At 42.0% G+C, this 24,867-nt stretch overlaps 1 protein-coding gene across 2 annotated transcripts in view; it reads right to left on the minus strand.

The window, feature by feature from the left end:
* Positions 1-24,867, minus strand: part of LOC132265059 (complexin) — a 98,394-nt gene that overhangs the window by 51,894 nt on the left and 21,633 nt on the right. For both annotated transcript variants that reach the window (XM_059765505.1, XM_059765504.1), the window contains exon 3: positions 19,226-19,317. In XM_059765505.1, the coding sequence (XP_059621488.1) occupies positions 19,226-19,280 (55 nt within the window). In that variant the 5' untranslated portion in view covers positions 19,281-19,317. The remainder of the gene's footprint in view (positions 1-19,225; positions 19,318-24,867) is intronic.

A 24,867-nucleotide genomic window follows, 5' to 3' on the forward strand; every position in this document is an offset into this window, starting at 1 on the left:
GTTCGGGTATTGGAAAAATGTGTTTTTTATCAGCACAAATTCGCCTTTTGGCAGCTGCGATGGATGCTGAAAGCACCAGAGCGTGGAGGGTAAATAAATAAGCTTACAAAAAGGGGTGGCAAATCATTTATCAAATAGAAAAGAAAGCGCGCAGTGCAAGAAAAGTCTACGTCGTCCCATTTTTCTCCTTGCTTTTAATTGAGTTTATTTTGTACATCGAGCTAAGGAGAAAGAGGGACACGATTGACCAAGGAGGGAAAGAAGGAGAGGGAAAAGAGGCGACAGCAATGGAAATGTCATAATTGCAGAGTGACAAAGGAGAAAAATCAATTAGTGAGTGGGTGAAGGAAAAGCCTTTTCCAGCGTCCACTCCATCTTCTGCCTTTCAAAAAGCTCGCACACACACCTTCCACAGCCCCTTTGGCAGAAGGGTGGGTTGAGACACGAGTCCATTTAGTATGAAGTGGGCGAAAATGTATGTGTGAATGTCTCTCTCTCTCTCTCTCTCTCTGTCCCTAATGGTTGGAAATCTAAAAGTGGAAGTTGTTACATTTTTTCTTCCTTCCACTTTCTTCGTCCTTCCACTTCTTCATCGTCAAGTGCGACCCACTCCAAGCGTGTGCCGTGTTGTATTTTGGGCATATATAGACAACTATTGTGGAGTGCGCACGCCAACCCTAGAAAATACACTCCCTCTCACTCTCCAGTCAATTCCCTCCATCCGGAATGGACTAATATGTATTATGGCAACAATTGGCAAAATGTATGGAACAGCGGCGAGGCGCTGTAGAGTGGAAACCACACAATGAGACAAGCCATTGTGAACGCAATACAATTTGGCACATTTTTTCTTGACACTCTGCACTGAGCTTTCACCCGGAATTTCGATGGATATCACAGTGGGCGGCAGAGAAATTGGGACACAAAGGCATCCAAGAGCGTTATTGTTGGCCCAAGAGACGATTGGATTTCAAATAACTGCGCGCCAAAGACCTAGAATTATGAGCATAAAGTGGAGAAAATGGACCTTTTGGGACTTCATTGAGTCCTTCAAGTGACTTTCTCAAAAGGAGTTCCTCAAAATAGTGCAGAAAAATTCATAATTTTCTGTACTTTTGAATAAATTTGGAATGTTTTATTGAAAAAGTGAAGAGAAATTACAAAATATTTCTAATTTCAATTAGCTTATCATTCTTCGTTACAATACAAGTTCTAAAACATCATTTGATTGATGATAATCACACGAAAACATGATTAAAGACTTGTTTTATCAGTAAAAAGAACCCAAAATCCAGCCTGAATTTTTATTTTTCCCCTCACTGTGAAGAATTACAATAAAAGCAGGGTTTAAAGTGTTGACTTTTGGTCTTAAAGCGTTCGCATCTTCGCGATCGCGCCTGTAGACACTCTCATAATTCGTTCAGGCGATGGAAAATGAATTGGGGCGACGCCATCGTAAATTCTGGGACATTTTTCGTTTATTGCATTTTTTTCATCTTCACCCCCTCGGCGGTTTGTCGCCGATTCTCAATTTTTACCAGTGCTTTATGAGTTTTTCCGCACGCGAGACTCTCGAGCCAGCGATTTTAGTGCGGCGCAACTGTCCGAAAAGTCTGCCAGCACAGAGAAATTACGAGGCCTGACATTCCATGATCGCAGAATTTTCCCCAAAAGTGAAACACTCTCGGCATTTTTTCTCGTACTTACGATACAGCGAGGCGCATAAATTTTCATACATCCTTATATGCTTTCTAGCTTCGGCGATGATTGCATCGACCTCTTTTTTTTTGGCCACCCAGAGGAGAGGCATGAATTTGATTTTCCCGGTGAGCGCGGGTGAAAATTTAAAACGCCAAAGTGTGAGAGAGCAAAAAGTGGCAAAATTATGAAATCATTCAACCAATTCACCAAGCGTTCGGGACATTTTCAACATGCGGAGCTCCATGTGAAAATTTCCCCATTTGGCATAAATCACAAGCAACTGAATTATCTGGAGTTAGCAGTGTGCACGAGAGAAAATACAGCGCTATATATTTCACCACTCTCAGAACTCACCCCCGCGCGCAGTCCTCGAGCTTAAATGACTTTTCCACTAGATTTGTCCCGGTAATAAAAATTTAGAGTTGGCAAATGCTAAAAAATAATCCCATTTCGCTTCACCATCACGACACCCAGATTGACTGGGTGTCACATTTACCAATGCGCCCGTGAGGCTATGCAGAAGAGGGTGAAACTCTTAATCATTCTGCCCCGTGGCAATTTACACAAGCGCGAGGGCGAGAGAGAGTTCATGGGATTGAGAAATACGCGACACAAATTTTGCAGTAAAAATTGAATGGCTGATTTTCTCCCACCCCCTTCTATCCTCAAGACTTTGTGGTGCGCGACAAAAAAGCTCTTGTTCACTTGGCAAAAACCTCAAGTGATCAACTTGAAACAATATAAATGCTGGCAGAGAAAGCGCAGCAGCAAACATACTGTGAGACTTCTTTCAAGTGACTCTTTTGGGAGGAAGATCGGCTTTTCAGCAAAAGGCTTTTCCTATCCAACCCCCCCAAAAGGCTCTCAAAGTCCCCAACCAACAATTGAACATCCCTTTGACGATAGACCGAAGGAATGACGGAGAGGCAGAAATGTTTGAAAAGCTTTCTACTAATTAGCAAACTCCTTTTTCCATTCTGGCGCTGCAATTGTAATCAGCAAAAGCACACACACACACAGGAGAGTGAGACAATATCAAAGGGGGAATTCAAATGAATATTTGCGCGCTTAAAGCCTCCACTTTTTATACATCGTCCTGATGTGAGTCTCCTCTTTTTGTCATTATCGCCAAGAACAGGCTTTTTTTTTCCTCCTCTTGCCAGATTGCGATGGTTTTGGAAGGCTAAAAGCACTCCCGCAAACTCGGTGAATTTATTGTTTGGTTAGCAGTCATTTATATTATGGAGGCATTATTATACAGGATTAATTCCATCACATCACGCAGCATCGCACGCTCGGGAAGGCAGATGGACAATTTGACCGTCTAATTGTGTGGCTTGTGCGAACACGCATTCTCATGGACTTATCGCGTTAATTTACGGCCTTTTCGGCCCCAGATAATCAGATTAGCCTGCAAAATGCACATCTCAATGCTTGTGGCCAAGAATTTAGAGCGCTTGTTAATTTGAGATTGTCGTCCACCCCCGGGATTCTGTGTCAAAAACATCCCCCAAAACTCTCACTCTCGCAGCATCATTAAATATTCAATTTAACTGCCTTGCGTCGTAAAAATCGGACCGTGACAAAGAAGTTCCTCACACTCCCAAAAAGGATGGAAAGAGAGAAAGAGAGAAATGTCACATAGAATTTCCATCTCACACCATTTCACGCATTTATGGAATCGTTAAGGTTTCAGCGCAGACGGTCAAAGAGGAAAAGGATACTTTTATGTGCCTCCGAGGGTCCTTTTCCTCGCCTAGAACTCTTTGCGAAAAGTGTCGAGCCATATCAACATTAAATCGTATAAAATGACAATTTATGGCAAAAGCCGATTTAATGCATGAAATGTGGCAATTATTGCGTTGAATGGCAAATGACGAGAAAATTGAATTCCCTCCTCGAGCATTTTTCTTTCACACACCATCATTGCGCGCAAAAGGAGCTTAAGGGATGCAAAACATCTCGCACACACACACACACTTCACGATGTCGCATTGCTCATTTCACCAACTGAAGAGAGATTTTATTCTCCATTAATGCGCGTATTCAATTTCCCCCCCGCGTCGCTGGCTTTAGAGCGAATGTGTGTGTGTGTTTATGTAAATAAATCAACAGCAAATATGACGCTTTAAAATCAATTCACCCTCGAGGCGCGCACAGCTAAAACATTAACCGGAGCTTTTGATTGTAATTTGATTAATTGTGTTTGATTTTCAACTTGATAGCCCTTCGAATTTGTGGTTCAATATGATAAATTACAACGGTGGAATTCAAATTAAAATGGCACATTTCATATATTTATGAAAATACTGATGCTCAAGAGTGTATGTATAGATATTTCTGGCCACTCTGCGCTCCTGTGGTCCAATCACTCACTCCTGGGCGCCGTGGAATGATGAAAGCTCACCGCCAATCATGTGTGGCACCTTTTGAGGCTCATCCCCGGGTTGCAAATATATAACATGGGCGAAAAAGCCCGCCTTTCCAGTTCACTGGTTAAATAAACATTACCCGCAGGCTGATATTGAATCAAGGTCCCAAACATGGCATTTCGCTCTCTTTTCGCACACCCTCTCTGGCAAAGTATCAATGCTATTTTCGGCTCTCCGTGGCAATTTGGCTGCGTTATCTCCGAACACTCCAAATATGACATGGACGGGCGCATTTATAAATTTGACGCGCGATATTTGAATATTTCGATTTGGCGGCGCTAAGGGTGCGGGAAAGCCGAGGAAAATGCCTCTTCCGCCCTTGCCAAGAATGTTGTGTGTCGCTGACGTGAAATAGGGAAAAAGTGGGGCACTTTTGGACACACACACACATTCACACAACGATCTGGAATTCTTCCTAACAATCGATATCGGAAGTTCTTATTTTCACTCCTTCGCCCAGGCTATCGATTCCGCCGAAAAACACCCCGCGCACTTATTCCTAGAACTCCTTATCCCCTCCACCTCCCCTGCCCACACACCTTTCGTGAGCCTTAGAGATAACCAATAAATCCAGTTCGACGCTCGAGCTTTCGCCCTCCGACCAAGAATCGAATGAAAGTTCCCTCAAGCATGCAAATCCTAATATATTCCGACGTGAAACATCTTCATTTATTCTGGAAAAGTCATGATTTCCATGAGTGAAAATGCTCTCTCGCTCGTTCGGGCTCTTTTTCCACCACCTCCTCCAAATGTAACATAATCTGACATCTAAGCATCACACGGCGAGGAGACTCAATTCGATTTTTGACGTGATTCTCGCTTCAACTTTTCACATTCCCAGCCCAGAAAACACCTTGAAAGCAGCCCAAAGCACTTTTCACGGAACTTGTGCATGCCGAAGAAGTGGCATTTAGTTTGATAAAACCCGTCAATATCATCGCTCTTGACTGACTGCACTCGAAAAGGGCACACATAACAATAGTGCAGTGCAATCGATGAGCCAAAATGTGATGATTTTGATATGTGAAAATAATGTACATTATTTAAAGGAATTTGCACTATATAAAATTCTATTTATAAAATTGCAGCCAATCAAGTGAAGCACGTAAATGTTTTAAATTATATGCATAAGAAATTATAGAGCTTTTTGATAAACTTCCCAGAAGTACTTTTAATAAACAAGAATTCCACAGGAAGCTGCAAAAGCCCCATTGAATAACTCTGGGTGGTGAATCAATGTAAGTTGTTGAACTTCCAGTGCAGAATACTTGAATGCCAGACCACGATAATAAAGTGGCGCGTGAAGATTGCCAGTGAAAAGGAAGACACACTCTATTCATCATCCACATCTTTTGCCATTCAATCAGTAAAGAAAGCGCCCAAGTGTTGCCCAAGTTGCACTCTTCCGACACCCACAAAGATGGCTAAAAGCTCTCATCGAGTGGCAAGTCTCGATTGGTTGCATCATGAGCTTTTCTTTGCTGAAAATTCACAGCGGATCCTCGTCATTGCCGCTCATCTGCACTGCACTCACGTCAAATGGCAGGAGAGAGACACACTATCAGCATCCCTCGGGAGACAACTCCATCGTATTTAGAATGCATCAAATTCACTTAGAGAATCATCATTTTTTAGGTGCGGATAAGTGAAAAGCTACTTAACACCAATTCACGTCACGCTAAAGAGCTTCCGCAGCATCGCCGAGGACATGATGGTTTATCTTCCACCTTTGACACAACACTGTGAGGATTTCATATGGGGAGAATATATTGCATAATTATTTAATTTCCCATCCATTTGGACTGATTCATAGTTTGATTATTAGGAATTTATGAAGCCAGTGTTGACGCTTATTTCCGTTAAATAAACACGAGAGAATTGCGTATTGACCTGAATGTGTTGAATTATTCTATAATTCAATATTAACCCAAATGCTCATCATAATCGAATTATCTATTGACTCCTTGCGAAATGACAGGAGTTTGCTTGGCACAGTCTCAGCTTTCACTCCACAAATCCTCTTTGAAGATTTATGCGAATAATCCGTGACTAAACTCGCCGTTGTGCTATCAATTCATATATTGAGTGATTAATACGATTGTTTGACAATTTTTCTCCTTCACAAATGGTGAATCTCACTTTTCACTTTGACGACTGTCAATGAAATGTACAATCTGAGAAAAGTTCCATCGTGACAAAGAAGTGTGATTTGTGGAGGGACAGCAAAGGGAGAAAAAAAGCACGAGAGACAACATAGCAAAGTGCAGGAAATTAATCTTACAATCTTATTTCCTGTTGAATTTGCCGAAAGAGGGAATTTGTACGAGCGTTGCAGGAACAGGAAAAAAAAGGCCACCAAACTAGAGAGCAAGAGAGCAGGAGATTCCATTTGTTTTTGTCATGTCCTCGTCGCAGAGTCAACGACAAGAATCTCGATTGTAATTTATCGTGGCGCAGAGGGCGAAGGGGGTGGTTTTGGAGGGGTGGTGGTAGTGAAAAGTAGGGCAAATTATCCAGCCGTGCTGTGATTGACGGGAGTCATGCAAAAATGCGGGCTCCGCAAATGAACTCTAGCTGTGGGTCTTGTGAAAAGTATATATGTGACTCATGTGGGGTGGAAGATTTCATTTGCACTCCACCCACACTGTGTTCTGTGTGTGTGTGTCTTTAACCCTCAATTCGCCTCGTTGTCGTGCCAATGTTGGCCTCAAATGGACACCCAGAGAGAGTGACGCTCCGGCGTCTAATGGGCTAAAGGATTCCCACCCCATCAGAGGTCCCGGTGAAAAGGATGCAAGGGAATTTTGGGCACTGACGTGACACATCGAGTGATGTGAGATTTGCTAATCGCCCGAATGAGGGTTATTACTTTAATCGGATGGGCCTTAAATGGTGAACGTGACAGAAACCGGCAATATCCCTCCTCTTTGTGGCCTTTTCACTTAGCCAAACACATTCTCACATTGGTTTCTGTGACACCGCCGGTGTCCAAAAGGAGCCACTTTGGATGCCAAAGACAGGACGGCATCCTTGCGTGGTCATAAAAGACAACGATATGCGCGAACGCGGCGCGAATGCATAAAATGCAATCCATCGCATTTGGGATTCAATTAAAATTCCACGATCTTCCTCGAAATGCTCTAGAGTAATTATTTGGTCTGCTGAATGCGAATGTTTTGTCGCTGAGGAAAGACGAGAGAGAGAGACTCTTGAGAGTGAATTTTATGTGGGCAGTAAAACATCCCCGTTTTTTCGGTGTGCAGCAGGAAAAGCGTCACTCTAATTGCACAGAAACACGTAAGCTTCCGTTCTGGGGGGCAATTAAAAATATTTCATAGTCTGCACGCCTCCTGGGCCACGTGCTATCCGGCGAGCAATTTTCTTATCAAGCACCCTCGAATGCGTGGCAATTTTCCCTCACTCTCTCTCTCTCTCACTTCCTCCTCACGTGGAAAATAATACGCGAAAATTAATCACGAGACTTCCACACAGTCAGTTGATATTCTTAGCATTTTCTTGTATGGCGTGGCGCCGTGAAAAGCTGTTCGTCATGTCAGGAGGAATTTACGCGAGAACTCAATGCATCTTGGCGCTGTTTTGAAGCTCATCCCTTTCATTGTGAAAACTAATCCCGTGATTTACCACGAAAGCACTGAAATTTTCCAACTGTGTGAGGGTTGTTTCCAAAGCTCTGCACCACAAGTGCGATTATACCTTTCAGATTTTCACTCTTTTCGCCCTCACTCTCTCTCTCCCTTTCTCTCTCTTGATGTGAAAGCACACAGATCTCCATGAGCTGGAGGAAGAATGGTGAGAAAATCGCCTATTCTGGGATTTAAGTGAGAGTGCGGGATATTTTTATGATCCACACACATTCACATAAAAGAAACTATATATTACATTCAGTGAAATTATTGGAGCATAAAACGAGTAGAAAGCTTTCTCGCCACCCACTCCATCACACTCCCACCCCCAAAACTCAGCTGTGCTTTTGTGCCACGCGTGTAAAAAGTATCGCGTCGGTGTGCTGAATGAGGAGGAAAAAAAGTGTTTGGATTGGTGTAAGTACAGCTGTATTGTATATGGCACGACTTGGAGCACCCAGAGGCAACTTTATGCTCCTGTAAGGCATAGTGTACACATTTCGGAGGGGTGGAGAAGTGGGGGAGAAAGTGTGTAAGAGCACACTTTATCCCAAAGTACATTCATAGTACAGCGAGCGTGAGCTTTTGCCGAAACGTGTGGTTGGTTATTTGGGATTCTCGTGAGATTTCATGTGTTTGCAGCTCAGGATATGGCGAAAGCAAGACAACTCCAGCACGCCGATCCGCTGAAGGGTGTCGGGAATCGCGATAGAATGACTCTATGCACAAAATCTGATCCGAAATGTACGGAAGAGTGAAACAGATTTGGACAACGTCATTTCCGTGGTGTGAATATGATCTGAACCGACTCAGTCGACACTAATTGGATCTGATAAGTTGATTTTCACGCTATTCTTGGTGCTTTATCTATAAATTCTGCAGTATTTATATTTTCTTGAAATCTTGAAATTTGTCTCTGCTAATGTGTCTTTGCTAAGCTGTAGAAAACGAAGAAATCCTTCGAGATTTCTACATTTCCTTTGATTTGAAGACACAAAGAGAGGGTGATTGACCTCTCTTTCTTCAATGTGGCCATTAAATTTCAGTCCCAATTCTTCGCCTCAAGTAAACCCCGGAAACGTGGAAGCTTTTGATTGTGAGGCAACTTTTTGGGCGGCAAATGAGAAAAGTTGCACATTATTTGCCTGACTGCTAATAAATGTGGCAAGAAGGAATAAATCACGCTGTGGTGAGCCTGAGATAGGCGCACAATTCCGGGCGGAAGGCAGAGTCCGGCCAAGGGGCAATTAATTCGTCTCTATGTAGAACTTTGCAATTATCCAGCCTCTGCACCGATTTAATTGCAACTCGCCCAAAAGTTTTTCCCATCGTCACACACACATAACCAAATAAATACACGCCTCCATTTCTCGGCAAAGAGTGGTGGAATTCGTTGAGAAAAAGTTTCATGGGAAGTTCCTTTTTTTTCCTGATTGTGTCCTCAAATGCAATTCAACACTTTCTCTTAAATGGGCTGAGAATTTGCTGGTAGAGAGTGTGGGAAAGGCCTTAGTCCACAATTTAATGAGTTTCTCTGCGAGGAAAGAGGGAAACACACAATAAAACCACACGAATAGAAAATTCCACTTTGTGCGCGAAGAGCGCAAAATTAAAACTTTCACAAGACTCTAATGACATCTCCTCCAGTGTTGGAAAGAGAGAGAGAGAGAGAAAAGGGAATGAGATAGAGAAACAGGCCCAGAAGCACATCGAGAAGCGAAAATTGCAAAGGACTGCAAACTTTTTCAAGCCCTCCCCCCTCCTCGCCTTTTGCCACCCTTGCCGCATCGCACTATTAATACATTTTCTCACAAAATATTCGCACTGGAATGATTCATAAAAGGAATTCTTCCTGTGGCCTCTCGTCATTCTCCGCAACTTGCATTCTGCGACAGACAAAAGGTTGTCGACGAGCATGAGAGATCATGGAAATTCGCAAATTCCAAAGTGCTTCACGCCTCAAGATCCTCTTTCGCACATGTTCATGCATGAAGCACCCCCGAAGTCCCGGAATTCCCTCAACTTCCCCGTGCACTGTGGCTGGGGGGATGATAAGGGGTTGCCCGAAGGCGCGCAGTGAATTATTTTCAACGAGGTGGTTATTAGAAATTCCGTTGCTGTCGTACAACACAATTTCTCACTCTTGGCACCCAAACAGACGCCCAGGGATGGGCAAATTCTGCCACGAGGGCGCTTAAGTGGGACATTTTGAATAATTTGTACAACAGCATTTTGCAATTCTATAATTATCTCATTTGGCAACTCAATAATATTTACCAAAATATATCAGCACAAACATAAATTTTGATTAGGCTTCCAAAACTTATTTCTAGTGTTCCAGCGTTATTGGAAAATTCATTGAATAACAATATAAAATATTGGCAAATTCATGCAAATATTTGTAAACACAATGTGCTTGTTAATTTAAAATTCCATCAGCAATTACCCAATTCTTTGTGATCGTGAAGTTTTTTTTTGTTGCGCCAATTTGTTTGTGATGGTGTAACAAATATGCCAGTATTTCACGTTCATTAATGCCATATAGAATGTTTTGCCCGATGAAAATTATTAAAATTGTCCAATGAAGTGTGATTCTGGGGTGGTTTTTCAGTCCCCATACAAAATACATATGATATTCAATCAAGTTTGTCAAACATAAAATTATCCCACGAAATGTGTTGCAAATTGATATCGGATGGGAAAAATGCAATTATCTCAACTGTGCTATATGTTTTCAATATTAACGCCTCAGTGAGCATGTTATGAATTTTCTGCTGGAGAATTCTCTGCACCGTGAAATAATGTGAATTTGATAAAATTTATCTACATGTCCTGCGCGTGCTTTCAGCGGGAAAAAAACAAATTGATCCGTGGCTGAAAGTTTGTGCAGCCCTGCAGCCAAAGTGAATGTAAATATACACGATGATTCTTGCAGAGAATTAATCGACTGTTCACCAACCGCACTGCTTGACTCTCTCTCTCTTTTTTCTCCTCGCCCATTGTAAACTACTTAGAGTTGGAATTTTTAATTAGTGCCACAGCTTTTTTACAACCATTTGACAATTGTTCTGTGCGCGCTTTTCATGCCCAGAATTCCTTTTTCTCACTTGTCACCAGCGCCAGAGGACAAAAGTTTCCATCTGAAAAGGCGGGAGAGTGTTTGGCTGAGGAAAGTTGCCCAGTGAAACTTTTCACATCCATGGCGAGAGCTTTTGGAGCTTTGCTATTTTAAACATGTAACCAAATCCAAATGAATGAGGGAATTGGGAAATGAGAGTCGCGCGGTGAGCATTGAAAGAATGAGAAGTTTCACAAAATCTCTCCCTCCCCCCGCGTCTTCAATGTATTCCTGAGCGAATGTCCTCAAAGGAAAACTCCCACCCGCCCAAAGATATTTCCGCACACAGTTATATAATCCCAAAAGTTTTGTGAGTCGCCTTCAGCGCGATGTCCGAATTGCAGTCTCTCTCAAATGTTGAAGGAATTAAATTTTCCACCCTGAACATCCTATATAGTCAACCACAGACTAGACACTATCTATATCCTTCCCTCATCCATCATGACATGAATACAAAATTGAATATGAGTCTCTGTACTTTCAGCTCTCGTGGAGATTTTAAGTCACGTTGTGCGGGAAATAATCTCTCCTTTCGCCTCTGTAAGCTCCTGAAGAACGCGCAATTTTTTCTCCACTTGCCATATCCTTTTCATTTTCCCATTCGCTTTGCTTTTGATCCTGGGCAAAAGTGAATTTTTATTAAATATATGGCAGAAAGCCATTCTGACAAGACATTCCGGCGCAAATGCTAAAAGAACTCTTAATGCATTGCTGTAACATCAGAAAGATTCAACATTGCAAGAGGTGAATGAAACGGTTGCCTTGTTTCTTTAGCTCTGAAGGATGGCAAAAAATTTGTTCTCAAATATCATCTGAAGATGAATTTCTCAATGTCCATCGAGGGGGAGATTAGTCCAGAGCGCAAGTAAAGCTCTTGAGTGCCATTTCGAATGTACATTGCATGATAATAATTTTCTTGCTGAGAGAGCAAATATCTTTGGTTATTACACACAAAGCAATGTATAGAAGGTAACAATGGTTGTCTTATGTAATGAATTTATTACTTGGAAGAACATCACATCCGACTTGCCTTGGAAACTAATATATGAATTGTAAACCGCCTCAGACTCACAATCTATAATCGCCTCCAGGTTACTAAGAGAGAGACTACAGAACATTCGGAATATTCTAATTGTATTCTGTGAAATTCCCACCCCCAGAAACCCCAGCGATAAGAAGGGATATTTTCGGTGGGCATTGCTGGGGGAGCAAGAAAGTGGATTGGTGTTTATTATCTATCGCTTAGAGATACATGGCATAACAATAAATCAGGGGTTCGCAGAGGGTTCAATTCCAACAATGGGAACTCATGAAGACACAATCCCAAGTTATTAAAGCATCGCCCCATGTGTGTGAATTAATCGAGAGGCTCCAACTATAATGTCAAAGATGCTTTAAAACCATAACTCCCCCTCTCGCCATGGAGCATGTCAAAATAGCACATTCTCACTTGTACACTTCTCACATACAAAAGTGAGATTTGCGCCAACCAGGCGAGCGCCATGCAGAGTTCTCATCCTTGTAATTAATTGTATGGAATTTCTATGGAGAAGTGTACAAAGTTGCATAAATCACACTCGGTGGCTACAAATAGAAATTATCCCCATAACTCTTCACAGCCACTCTCAGTTCCAAATACTTGGGGCTTAAATCCATCTTCCCCTGGTGAATTAAACTCCCATATCTTGGGCCAAGACAACTTTCCCAAAGTCAACATAAGTTTCGCGCGCGCACATCCCAGAAAGAATGGCTGAAGAACTGGCCACGTTTGCTGTTGAGAATAAACTCTCACAACACAACTCCGAGTCGTGACATAAATTTTGAAGAAAACTGAAGGGATTGTTTATGTTTTAAAGTTACTTCTCGAACCTTTTCTATTCATGATGTTCAAGCATTGAATCTAGCATGAAATTTATTGAACAACAGTCAAAATTCAACTATAAGTCTTCAAAGAATTGACTTTCTTATATCAAAATACAACTTTTGGCTGCGAAAGAACGTAATCAGAGTATTTTGTTAAGTTTTTGGCGTGTATGTTCGTGAAAATGTCTAATTTTGCAATTTCTCTTCTCTTTCAACTCTTCTGCACTGAAGAAACTTCACTGCATTTTCATATAGTAAAATTACATTTCACTTTTTATTCATACTAATTCGCCGAAAAAAACCCCTTTGAACAGAAAATACTGAGAAGGGTGCAAAAAAAGGACTCCTTTTGCCAACTATGTAAGCACAAACTTGTGAATGTTGCACAGTTGCAGAGATTAAATTACACGTGAAAAATCAGGTTCGTGAAAGAGAGGCAGAAAGTTTACGGGAAAGCATGAATTTTTCATGTATACAAGATGGTGAGAAATATTCAAAAGTTCCTCTCACTTTTTCCCACCCCTTTTTTCCCAGTCCATTTCAGGATTGCAATTAATGTTGGGGAGAGTTCACAATTCTACGCGACGACAGTCGTTAAAAAATCCACCCAAGTTTCGATGACACACCCTCGTTTTCACGCCGAGAAGGGTGGGTGGGGGGCAGGGAAATTTTAATTACACAGAACATTTAATTTGATATTCAGCGACACTCTGGATGAAATGGAATAGGTGGTGAGGAAAAAGGATTCTATATACCTGGGCAAAAATACTATAAATGATCGTAATTAATCCATTTTCATGCGCTAAGCGAAAACCGATATCGTTGGCAAGGATCCAAATTATGCGGAATAATATTGCGTGGCAAGTTGCCGAGGGGGTGGGCTTTTGGACGTGATCAGAGTGTGGCATTCCACGACTTGTCCATTATTTCATTCCTTCTCGTATCTCAATTTCTCATGATTAAATCAGGAAATATTTTGAATTATTCCCTGCCACATCATTAATCATGCTGCCGAGCGTCAGATGAGAAAGCTCTCTCGTCCCACACACACATATATACCACTTTCACACCCCTTTTTGCCACCACCGCGCAGCGACCACGACTCTACACGTGTCCTAATGCGGAGGGTGCGAAAGTTAGGGAGCTTCTGGCATAATTTTCGGGATAGTTAGGGATGAGCTTGATTTAATTTAACCCACCGCTCTCAATCATTGCCGAAGAAATTCCATCAAATCACACTGCACAGCATTATTATGCCGTCAATAAAGCATATTATATTGTTTGCTAGACTCATATTGATGATGATGAAGATGTGCTGCATGAGCGGAGAATTCTTTAATAAACCCATAGCGGCACATTGTCTCTATTCCAAGGCAATGAAGTGTGTCTTAAATTACTTTTCTCCGCGTGGTCTTGTCAATGTGTGGCTTTATCTTTGATATATTAAGCGAGACACATGCGTTATAAGGGGATAATGAGGCAGGACTTGTCAAGATAATTTCACTTTTCCTCAGTCACGTCAAATTTCATTTTCACACACACACACAAGGATTCATGCGAATCCCCAGAAGTTTCACGTGCTCTAAATTGACACACACACACCAAAAATTCCTTTGCAACTTTAATGAAATGATCCCGTGAAATTTTCTCTGCAAAGTCGTCCTCCCTTAGCATAATTCCCTAATTTCTCACCAACTATTTCATCACCATCAGTGTAACATTTAAATGTGTTTTGTGTGTTTTCGGTGGGAGATTTTTGGTTGTTACCAATTAAAAGTTGAGCAAACATTTCAGCACTTTCACGGGCGAGATGTGAATTTTAATGCTCCGGTAAGTGAGAGAATGGCTTGAGCATAAATTTACCCATTTAACCCGTCGACAACTCAACTCACCGTCTGTGTCCCAAAAGCAATGAGAGACGACAGACGCGCTGCATTTCATGTTTAAATATTTATAATTTATTGTATCCAAGCCAGGCTTTGGCTGGCATGATGTGCGATATAATTCAATGAAGAGCTCGCGCTATATTTCTATCCTTCGAAAGCCAATGGGTGCCTTTGTTCCACTCGCAGGAAGCGCAACCCCAGCGAAAGGTCAAATGCTGAAAATACTCACGGAATTGTAGTGGAGTTTCAAATAATAAAACAATGAAAATCCCATTGGATATTGCTCTAAATCCTATATAATGTGCTCAAGGGATGTTTTGTGCGATGGCGCACGGGGTTTTGCGGGGGTTGAAAAGGCGGGGAGAGAAGGTGGAGGAAATGGATTGGACTACAGAACTTGATCCCATTTTAACTCACCCACTTTAAACGTGTGCGGAGCTCTTTCCACACATCATTGTTGATCAATTCAATGGAATTCTCACCCATATAAGCCATTCACCATTTCGGACGTCCCACCTCGTAAAAATTCTGCCCCCAGAGTGTGGCATGAGCGTCGGAAAAAGAGAAGCTGCCATTGACTATTTTTCTGTAAATTTAAACCATTCTCAAGATTTATGTACTCAATTACCGTCGTCCCTCCACTCTCGGCCGTCTTCTTGTGCCCCCAAAGTGTGTAACATGGAGGGACCGTGTAAGTTTATCATACAACACAGCCATTTGGAGAAAGCTTTCTGCTGTTCGCCCATTCAACTTCGGATACATCAACAGAAATCGAAATTCAATACACAGAATGGGCGACCGAACAGACGAAGTGTAACTTACAATTGAATGCCATTTTTACGTCTCATCCAGATTTTCCAACACTAAAACTCTCCCCCAAAACGAGGGTAGTTTTCTTGGCATTCAGTCTCTGCATCTGTTGGTGCAAAACACCCTTCAAATTGCTGAGCTATATTACATGATTCTTCGTCTGTAATATACCTTCTCGTCCAGCAAAGCAGCGAAACTACACGAACACCGATGAGATTGATGCCTTCATTCAATTTGTTCCAATCATGTCACGGGAAAGAAATTGGCAAGTGGAGCTGTTTGTCGCCCTCTCTTGCATTTTAAACTGGTCATGTGAAAATTTTATGAACCGATTCGACCGAGCAAAGTGCTGCGGTTGCAACATTTACACCATGGAATGGCATCAATTTGAGAAAAAAGCTCAACATGCAATCACAATCAGATAAGTGCCACTTTAAGAGGCACAATCATATGCCAAATCACAATGACATGACGATTTTTCTCCTACAAAAAGACGAACAAACTATACAAAATTCACCACTGACCTCTTTTTTCTTTCCACCCCCGTGCAAAAAGGGGCAAAAATATGTATGTTGCGACCTTTATTCGAACGGAAGCAAGCCTCAGAGTTATTTATTCCTCTTGTTTGTGTGCCATTTCGTTGCCCCCAAAATGTGATCACACTCGGCATCCCCAAGTGTGGGGGCGGGAAAATAAAATGATTTATTGGCGGCACCCGCAATGAGAGACAAAAGCCCTTCCAAGGGGCATCCCAGGCTCATTCTCTATTCTCAGCGGAGGCGCCGTGTTTTATGATTCCTACCACTTTGATAATCAACCACGAGCCACCAGAGCCCAAGTCTCACCCCCGCCCAGGCTTTATTACACACCGAAGGCCCATATAAAGCCCCCTTTCCCTCGCCGTTCGCAGAGACGAATTTGAGATTTGGGGTGTGTGTTTGCGGGGGTGGCAAAAAATTACATATTCAGGTGTGTTGCGGGCAAGGGAAGATAGATAACACTTGTTGTTCCACCCTTCATAGGATTTTGAGATATTTATGAGGCCAGAAACACCCCCTCTGGGCCTTAAGAAATAAATTTCACCCCCCGCAATTCGAACTATGTAATTTTAATATTTTTAATGGTACACCATTTCCCAACCGAATACATTTGTAAAGGATTAACAGTGAGAAATTACCCAGAGGGATAGTCCCAGGCGAAAGGGTGTGCTTTGCACCCTCCTTCCAGATCTTCGTGGGCAGTGAAGACGCCGGCTGAAAGCTGTGCAATCGCCAAAAAAGCTTCTCTGCCGAGCCACTCTTCAGGCGGAATTGCACACAACAAATGCACTCTATTTGCATTTCTTGTCGCAATTAATCATCTGATGGGTTTGGCGAAAAGCTGCCGGTGAGAAATTCTCACACGCGTGAAAATTGTAGTAAACAAGAAGGGGTGTTTTTACTCTTTGCCTGCAACCCTCTGTGCAACTCTCTCGGCCGTGACGATGTATTTTATATTCGTGCAGCAAAAATCCACATCGTGTGGAGAAAATTTTCCTGGCATGTTTATTTTTTGCCCATTTCAAACCCCCACCGGCTTTAGCCCCCGTATTTGCCGGCCGCGCCAGCATTGGGCGGGGGGTTGAGGGAGAGCAATTTTGCAGGCACATTTAAAATGGGACAAATGTAGGTTTAATTATCTCAAGTTCTCAACAACATTTTGCAATTAACTAACACACGCTCAAATAAGAGCTGAGGCAAGTTGCCATCCACGGCGCGCAGATACGGAGTTGAATTGAATTTTGTGGTTATCCTTATTAAATTACGAGCAGCTGAAATTAATTGTCTTATACGACCAGAGTATCATCTCTGAGTCTCATGTTCTCACGCCTTCCTTGGCGCGCACAGCGCTTCTCTCGTCTGATGATATAATTGTTCTCACCAGTGTGATATTTGTGTGCCAATTTGGAGCCCCCTCGGACCCCAAACCCCCCGCCGAAAAATTAAATACACACTCAGCGAGAGTCAGGAAAAACTCCACCGCAAGGAAATTGTCGTCTCTGGCGAAGACGTCAAACAGACGGCAGAGAGCGCGGGTGGTTTTCCACCCCGCGCGGCAACTGTTAAATAAAATTAGCCCCATCGCTTCGACTCTTTATCACTGGCACAATATTTTGTGACGCGGCGCGCCCTTGAGAGCACGCCAAAGCGGGCGCACCAGCTCCAGAGTCCATAAGCGAAAATGGGATTTAAAAAGACATTATGACGTTCTTTTTTTTAAAGGGGTTAAACGACCACTTTAGGTGGATATTCTCCACACCTTGTACCCGCGCGATTCCCCTCGAGTGCCCTCGCATTAGTCGATGTACACGCAAATGAGCAACATTCCTAGGCGACACGGCTCTGTGTTGGTGGCAAAAGGATTTTCGGGGGGATTTGCCCTGAAGTTCCACACAAAAGTCTCCCTTGTGCGCGCGGTGGGCGAGAAAAGACACAACCTTTCCGCCAGAAATTTGCTCAACCATCGTGCCAAATTAGAGCTTTTCCCACCCTTCCCCAAAACATCAGCAAAAGTGTGTAGAACAATGGGGATTTAGTCGCATTGAGTTTATTCAGGAAACTCTGATGGGATAAAGGAATGAGTTGAATTGGTGAAGAAATAAAATTCGTGTGTTTGGTAAACTTTTCCAATTTTGTCATTTTAGAACTTGGGCGACTGAAAACTTCAAAGTGTCCCAACCAGTGGGATGAGCAGAAGAAGAGAGGGTGGAAGAAAAGCTCATTGTCCGATTGTGCTTTTCAACGGCTCTCCCATAACGTCCACACATTTTCACTCTGTCCGGAAGATGGCTTATGAAAATCCCCAGTAGAATAATTGAACAATATTTTCCGTGGTAAATTTGCAGTGCAATGAAAGCTAGAGAAAGGATTTTGTACAAATTCAGAGGATTTTGCAGAGGAAATTTAAGAGGCTGCGAATGCTTTAAGTATAAATTCAAGGATTTTCACAGAAAAGTGCGCATCAGAAAAATGTACAAGAAAACATTTAATTTAGAGAATCATTTGGAATCTTTGGGCTTGAATCAACCCACAGGGAGAGCTTTTCATTATATTATTGAATCGCGCACGGCGGAGGGTGAGAAGAGAGAGAGAGGAGGAATTTTTAGTGAACATTTGGATTATTTTAATTCCAAGTCAACGAACTGTGTAATTTCAAATGAAATATAAATCGTGCTTGACATTCCAATTTCTTTTCACAGACGCTTCTCTTTTGTCGCGCACGCGACCCCCCAAAATATTGCTTCAGCCCCTCGAGACACTTCATTTGGCGCCAAATTTCTTGCTCTCCGCATATCTTTTCAATTAAGCGCGCAACATTTCAGACGCAATTGATTCTCGCGCACTTTCTTCGAGCTGTTGTCACTCACGGAAGCACGCGTCACGGATGTGAATATTCAGACAAATAGAATCCAAAAAACTTATTTTATTCACACTCGCGAAGGCAAAATTTTAATTAAACCCCCAACAATGTGAATTTTGCCATGTCCGCCATAAGTTCTTTCCCGCGAGGGATGAATTGGAAATTCAGGCGATGCAGTTTGTGGAATATTATACAATTCCGGACGATCGATGCAGGCAAAAATTCCGGCATTTTCTAAATGCCACCCAATGACATTCTCTCGAAAGTTTTGCATATCATTCGGCAGAGAATGCTGCAGCATTTTGCACGCCATTCCCAAGATAACTACCCAGAATGGCGAATGAGAGACTTGTGAAAAATGCTTAAGCTCACCTTTGACGGCGCTCAGCTTATTCCCCACCATTTGTTTCGCCACAAAAGCTGCCATCTTGCCGAGCGGGAAGGCGCCTCCTGTTTATCTGCACCTGCAAAGACACACACGTGATAAATAAGGCGGCTGCAGCGCCCAGAGTTGGGCCATGATATGCTGGGGGTAATTTTGCGTAAAGTGTCAAATGGAGCGCACGTCATGAAATTGCCAATGAAGGCGCGAAGAGGAACTCATCCTCATTAAGTCTTATCATCGCACCTCTGAATAGATTTTTCTTGGTATTTGTCAGCATTCGCCGGAAAAGGCAAGTCATTCAGCACGCAATGGAATACGTGATGGTTGAGTCATGATGGCAAGAAAGACTTCATATTCCGTCAACATTAAGATCAAGATTATTGTGTGCTTGTGTTCTGTGTCAAGTTGAGCACTGAGAAACGGCAAGAGAAACAACCACCCTTATTTTCTCTACAATCCTTTCAATAATAAGCCACATTGAGCCCAAATAAAGAAGGAGGAAAATTGTGTACAGCCAATAAGACAAAGGGGGAGATATTTTGATGCGCCAGAAGTATTTAAATATTATCAATATTTCAATGGGATTCTAAGTATCAATTTCTGTATTTATTTTATGCCGTTTGAATTTAATTCGCAGAATAGAGCATTTATTTCAATCTATTTTACAGCGATATATCAGAAGAAGAGTGTGAAATGCACACATAACCTCAAAATTATTATTCTAAGACCTTAAAAATTATCATCTCCGCTAAATTTCAATTCTGAATAGAATCATGATCAAATATTCAGCATCATAAAACAGAGTTTCAAGGAAACAAACTCCTTTTTCAACCAAGTTTTCCTCACAATTTGTGCTGAAGTTTTCTGCGATTCTTTTGTGTCAGAAAGATTCCATGTAATTCTTAATTATTCCAGGAAAGTGTCGAAAAATCCTGAAAATAAGGTAAAATGTGCATATTTTCTCCCCCTTGAATGAAACAACGAGTAAGACAGAATTTCGCCACCTTTTCCGCACAAGCAGACACTCCTTTTAGACATCCATTGAAGGCTCCAAAGGCGCCCAATGTGAGATACACACACACTCTCTCTCTCTCTTCTTCTCCATGTAATAAAGTATCGGAAAAAGGGATGAAAGGAAGCAGAAATGAGTATTATGGGTGGATGAAGCATATTCATGTATCGACATTGGGAGATAGGATGACTGCCTGGAAAATTGAAATCCAAAATTATCAGCAATTCTGCCTTCCTGAGCCCACGAGACACAGTGGGTGGGGTTATTGTGTGGTGAAAAACAAAATTAGGTTGGGTTCTCTCTTTCGGATGACTCCATAAAAGTGGAAATGGTGATAAAAGGGGTGACTTTATGATGGGAAAATGTGATTTGGGATTCTTTTTCACTTGCACACACACACACACACGCCAAAAGGCCCGGCAGCCAAATTAAGGACACACAGAGAGCGTCTCCTTCTCACCCCTTCCTTAGCGCGAAGGATGTTCTCTCCTGGAACTGCCAAAGTCTTACAATCTAATTGAATTTACTTGCGTGTGATTATTTAATTGTGTGAAATTTTCACACCTCGACTAAAAGCACTCTTTCATCGGCTGTGAATAATTTTCTCCCGAATAAATAATTAAATGCCTTAATTCTTCTTATTATTCTCCACGAGATTATCTAATTACACCAGCACTTTCATGGTGTGTGTGTGTGTGTGCGACAGAGAGGAAGATATTAATGAAAAATTTATTGAGGATGAAGAGAGGAAAATTGGCCATGCGGAAGCCTTTGGCAAACTTTCTTCCCAACAGTGTGAAGAGATCGTATTTGTGGATAAGAATAGAAAATGCTGCCCATAAATTCTCACCATAAATTCAACGGTGAGTCTATTTATATTGATTACTTTTCAAGTGATAATTCAGCCCAGTGTCGAGAGATGGTTGAAAAACTGTTTGGAATTCCCCAATAAAATTCCTCTCTCTCTCTCTTCATTCGGCCTCTCCCGCCACTTTTGCCGTCCCTCGAGCGCCAAAAACAGTGACATTTCGCGTGAAAAACCTCCGAACACGGACTGAATTGGAGTGAAAGTAAAAGGGGCGAGAGACAGAGAGTAAATATTTAATATCCTGAGCACAAGACATAAAAAGACAGGCAGAATGCTATAAAGTATTTATGCCATGGCGATTAATACTATCTTGTTGTGTATGACTTTCACTCAGGAGTAATTGAAAATGTGTCACGAATCTCCGCCATGGATAATTTATTCATTCTCTCGCTCTCTCTCTCTCTCAACAACATGACGAATTATGGCTTGTGAAAAACTCTCAAGTTTCACATTTTGCAATTATTACTGGCGCCACTCGAGTCTAGACTCTGGGACGCACAAGAGAAAAGTGTTGCATCGTCATTAAACCATTTTACCTTCCACTCGATGGTGTATCCTTAGTGCGGATGGTTCTGCATTGTTTAACAGTCGCCTAGAGTGCAATTGCTTATCAAGACAATCCATCGTCTCTCTCTCTCTCTTTGACATGCATCTCTTTCAATTCACTTTAGAAGGTGAATTAATTCCCGAAGACATTCCTTGTGCCATCAACTCCAACCACATCCGAGTCAGCCCTCATTCGCGCCTCATGTTCGAATTTCCATCCCAAATTGTGTCTGATTTCGCGAAGATGGAAATCCGGGGGATTTTCACAAGAGCGCAACCCACCAAACCGCCCACCGAATGTTCTCAGTGATTGTGTTCCACATCTTCTCACTGACGAACAGGTGAATGTTTCTCATTAGACATTCACAAAAGGAAAAGTGAAACTAACTGAGTTTCAATGTGAAATTTGTCAGAAAATTTTGAAATTCCTAGATAATTGCTCTGTATTTCTGTCGAAAAAAATAGCATAATTGCTCTGAAAACTCATCATTTAAATTATACAACTCTCATATTAACAAATTGAAAATATAAATTGAATAATGTTAAAATTTCATCAGCCTTGGAAAATAATAATAAAATATTTGCCGGATATTGTTAATAGGCTTTCTCCCAATTACCGTAAATTTGTGTAATGCGTGTAATTAAACAAATACAACACTAATTGGTTTACAATTCAATAATGTGCATCATGAACATAGATTGGATAATAAAGCATAATTTTATACATTCCCTCTGTTGAATTTATTCACCCCCGGAAAGTGAGATGGAGTTGTGTTTTTGCCCAAAGAAAACTTAAGTAACTGACTCTGTTCATTAGCTTTCTTCCACCCCCAGAAAAGAAGGGTGTCTTCGTGTCTGAAGAGCTGGAAGCCAAAGAGTGGGTGTTGAAGAATGTGCAAATGTCATGATATTGTGTCAGATAATGAGCATGAGTCAAAAGTTGTTGAATCAAATTAAAATTTAAAATGCTAAAGAGCTTAAAATGGCACGATATACATATATGTCAGTCGTCGAGGAATTTGTAAAGTCCTCTCTTCTCACACTTGAAGAAAATTCCATTTGCTGTGCTGTGAAGAAAACCATTTTCTCTAGCCTTCAACATGCGTGAAGAGGGAAAGTTTCCTCATCTTTCGCAAAGAGAAGTTTTCCGCCTAGACGCGATGGATTGAATATGTTTGGCATTGGTGAAGTCAGAAAAAGAAGGAGTGTGAGAGTGTGTGAATGAGAAATTCCAAGCATCGTGCGTGGAAATTTTGTGAGTACCATTGAGAATTCGTCTCATACAAAATTATTTCGCATTTACATCCTCATATCGTACATTAGATGGCATTCACATGTCCCTGGAAGAACACACACTCGCCATTTTCCAGGGGGCGGAGATGATGAGGAACATGGAACAAAATAGCAATTTCCACCAAAAATCTCCCCAAACTCTGTGCGCTTGAAGAGCACTCGCTCCCTCTCTCTCTCTCACACCCTCTTTCTTCCATCCCCGCCGCAGTCAGAGCATAGTGAAATGATATAAGCATGAATTATCTCTCAACACATATTCTTGCTCTCAAGTTGTTATGTAAATTGTATGAAACCATCATCTCACCGCATTCACCCCACCAACACACACACAGTTTGCCTTTGTTTCCACAGGCGCTCCCCCCCGGAAAGGGTTGAGAAGGGGCGGCTCAATGATATCTCGGGAGGATCCACCACTCGAGCGACGATCTCGATCACGGCAGATGTCATCTGCCGGAGTGTGAGAGAGAAAGAGAGCTTTCCAGTGGGGGTCGGATGGCACTTCATTTTACTTTCCACCCATTAACATGAATAAGATTTACACCCCCTTGAAGAATGGAGATGTGTCCCTGAAGGAAAATTAACTTCCTGCAAATTCCAACAAAAATCAAATCTGTAGTGCTCGTGAAAGTTTCTCCAAAGAGGGTGGAGAATTATGAGACATCCTCGACGGTTGGGTGGAAGGAAGGTGAAAGAGTCTTTGGGAAGTGTTGGAAATTTTATGCTGAGCTTGCTTAAGAAACGCTTGTGACTTGGAATTTTTTGAATACATTTCGAGATGAAATTTCTTCTTTTCAGTTAGGAAAAAATAGTGCTTTCGGATTTACCAGAATACTTTTGTCAAATATTTCCAGATCTCTTTCGATCATTTTCAAGTTGTTATGAGAGATTTTGCCCAATAGATGAAAAGCTGTGATAATTTTCTTATTAAACTTTCAGTCTGAGGAAACATAATATCTCTTTGCACTTCGCACTGCAATGAATAGTCTTCACTTTCCAATTCTCACAATTAGTGGGGAAGGAACGGAGAGGCCTGCGGTGGATGAAGAACATAAGAAGTTGGTAAGGATTTCCTCCCGAAAGTCTTCCTCTGACCACTCTTGACACAGACTCTCTGGTGTGTCCACAAAAGAGCACCAGAGAGCTTTTGATCTCGCCACAAGAGAAAAGTTGCTCGTCGGGTTTCTTGGGGGTGAAATTTCATTTCCACCCTCTGTGATCTCAAGCTCTCTCTCTCTCTCCCAGAGGCCACAAAATCGTGCGGCTGCGAGGGTGTGGGCATGGCTTACTCATCAGTTTTCCATGTTGACGGTAAATAATAACTCAATCATCATCATCACACTTTCGCCTCGCCTCACGCTTTTTGGGCAACTTTCGCCACCCTTCAACACCCCAGACGCCCTTCTTGCACGCGCCACACTACAGCAGCCCCAGAAAAACCACCCTCCACTATACTTTGGGGGTTGCTTTGAGTGTTTTCGGTGGTTCTGTGTTGTCCTCCACAGCCGTACATTCAGCGATGGTTCTGAAGGAGAATTTTGACTTGCACAGCATCGCATACAGCATAATTTGATGTACTCTGACACACCATTAAAATTGCTATGTCTTCCACATAGCGAAAGGGTGGGTGGCGCAAAAATTAAATTTATCATTATGCAGACTTGCGGGCTGAAAAATAAATATTGAATATTTAACGAGAAATGAATAATGTCAAGTTGCCACCATGTGAAATATTAATGAATGCGGTTCTTGGATTTTTCGGCTTTACGTTCCTCATCCACTTTCCACCCGCCGTGGCTGCAGAAATTTTCAGCACTTCCGCGAGCGAGAGCCACACTTGAGAGCACGAGAGAACAAAAGTTTTACGACTTTTATGTCTCATCATTTTGCATTAAGGATCGTGGTCTTATGCA

Source organism: Phlebotomus argentipes, unplaced genomic scaffold, assembly GCF_947086385.1.
Source record: "Phlebotomus argentipes unplaced genomic scaffold, Phlebotomus argentipes genome assembly contig_2, whole genome shotgun sequence".
NCBI classification, from domain to species: domain Eukaryota; kingdom Metazoa; phylum Arthropoda; class Insecta; order Diptera; family Psychodidae; genus Phlebotomus; species Phlebotomus argentipes.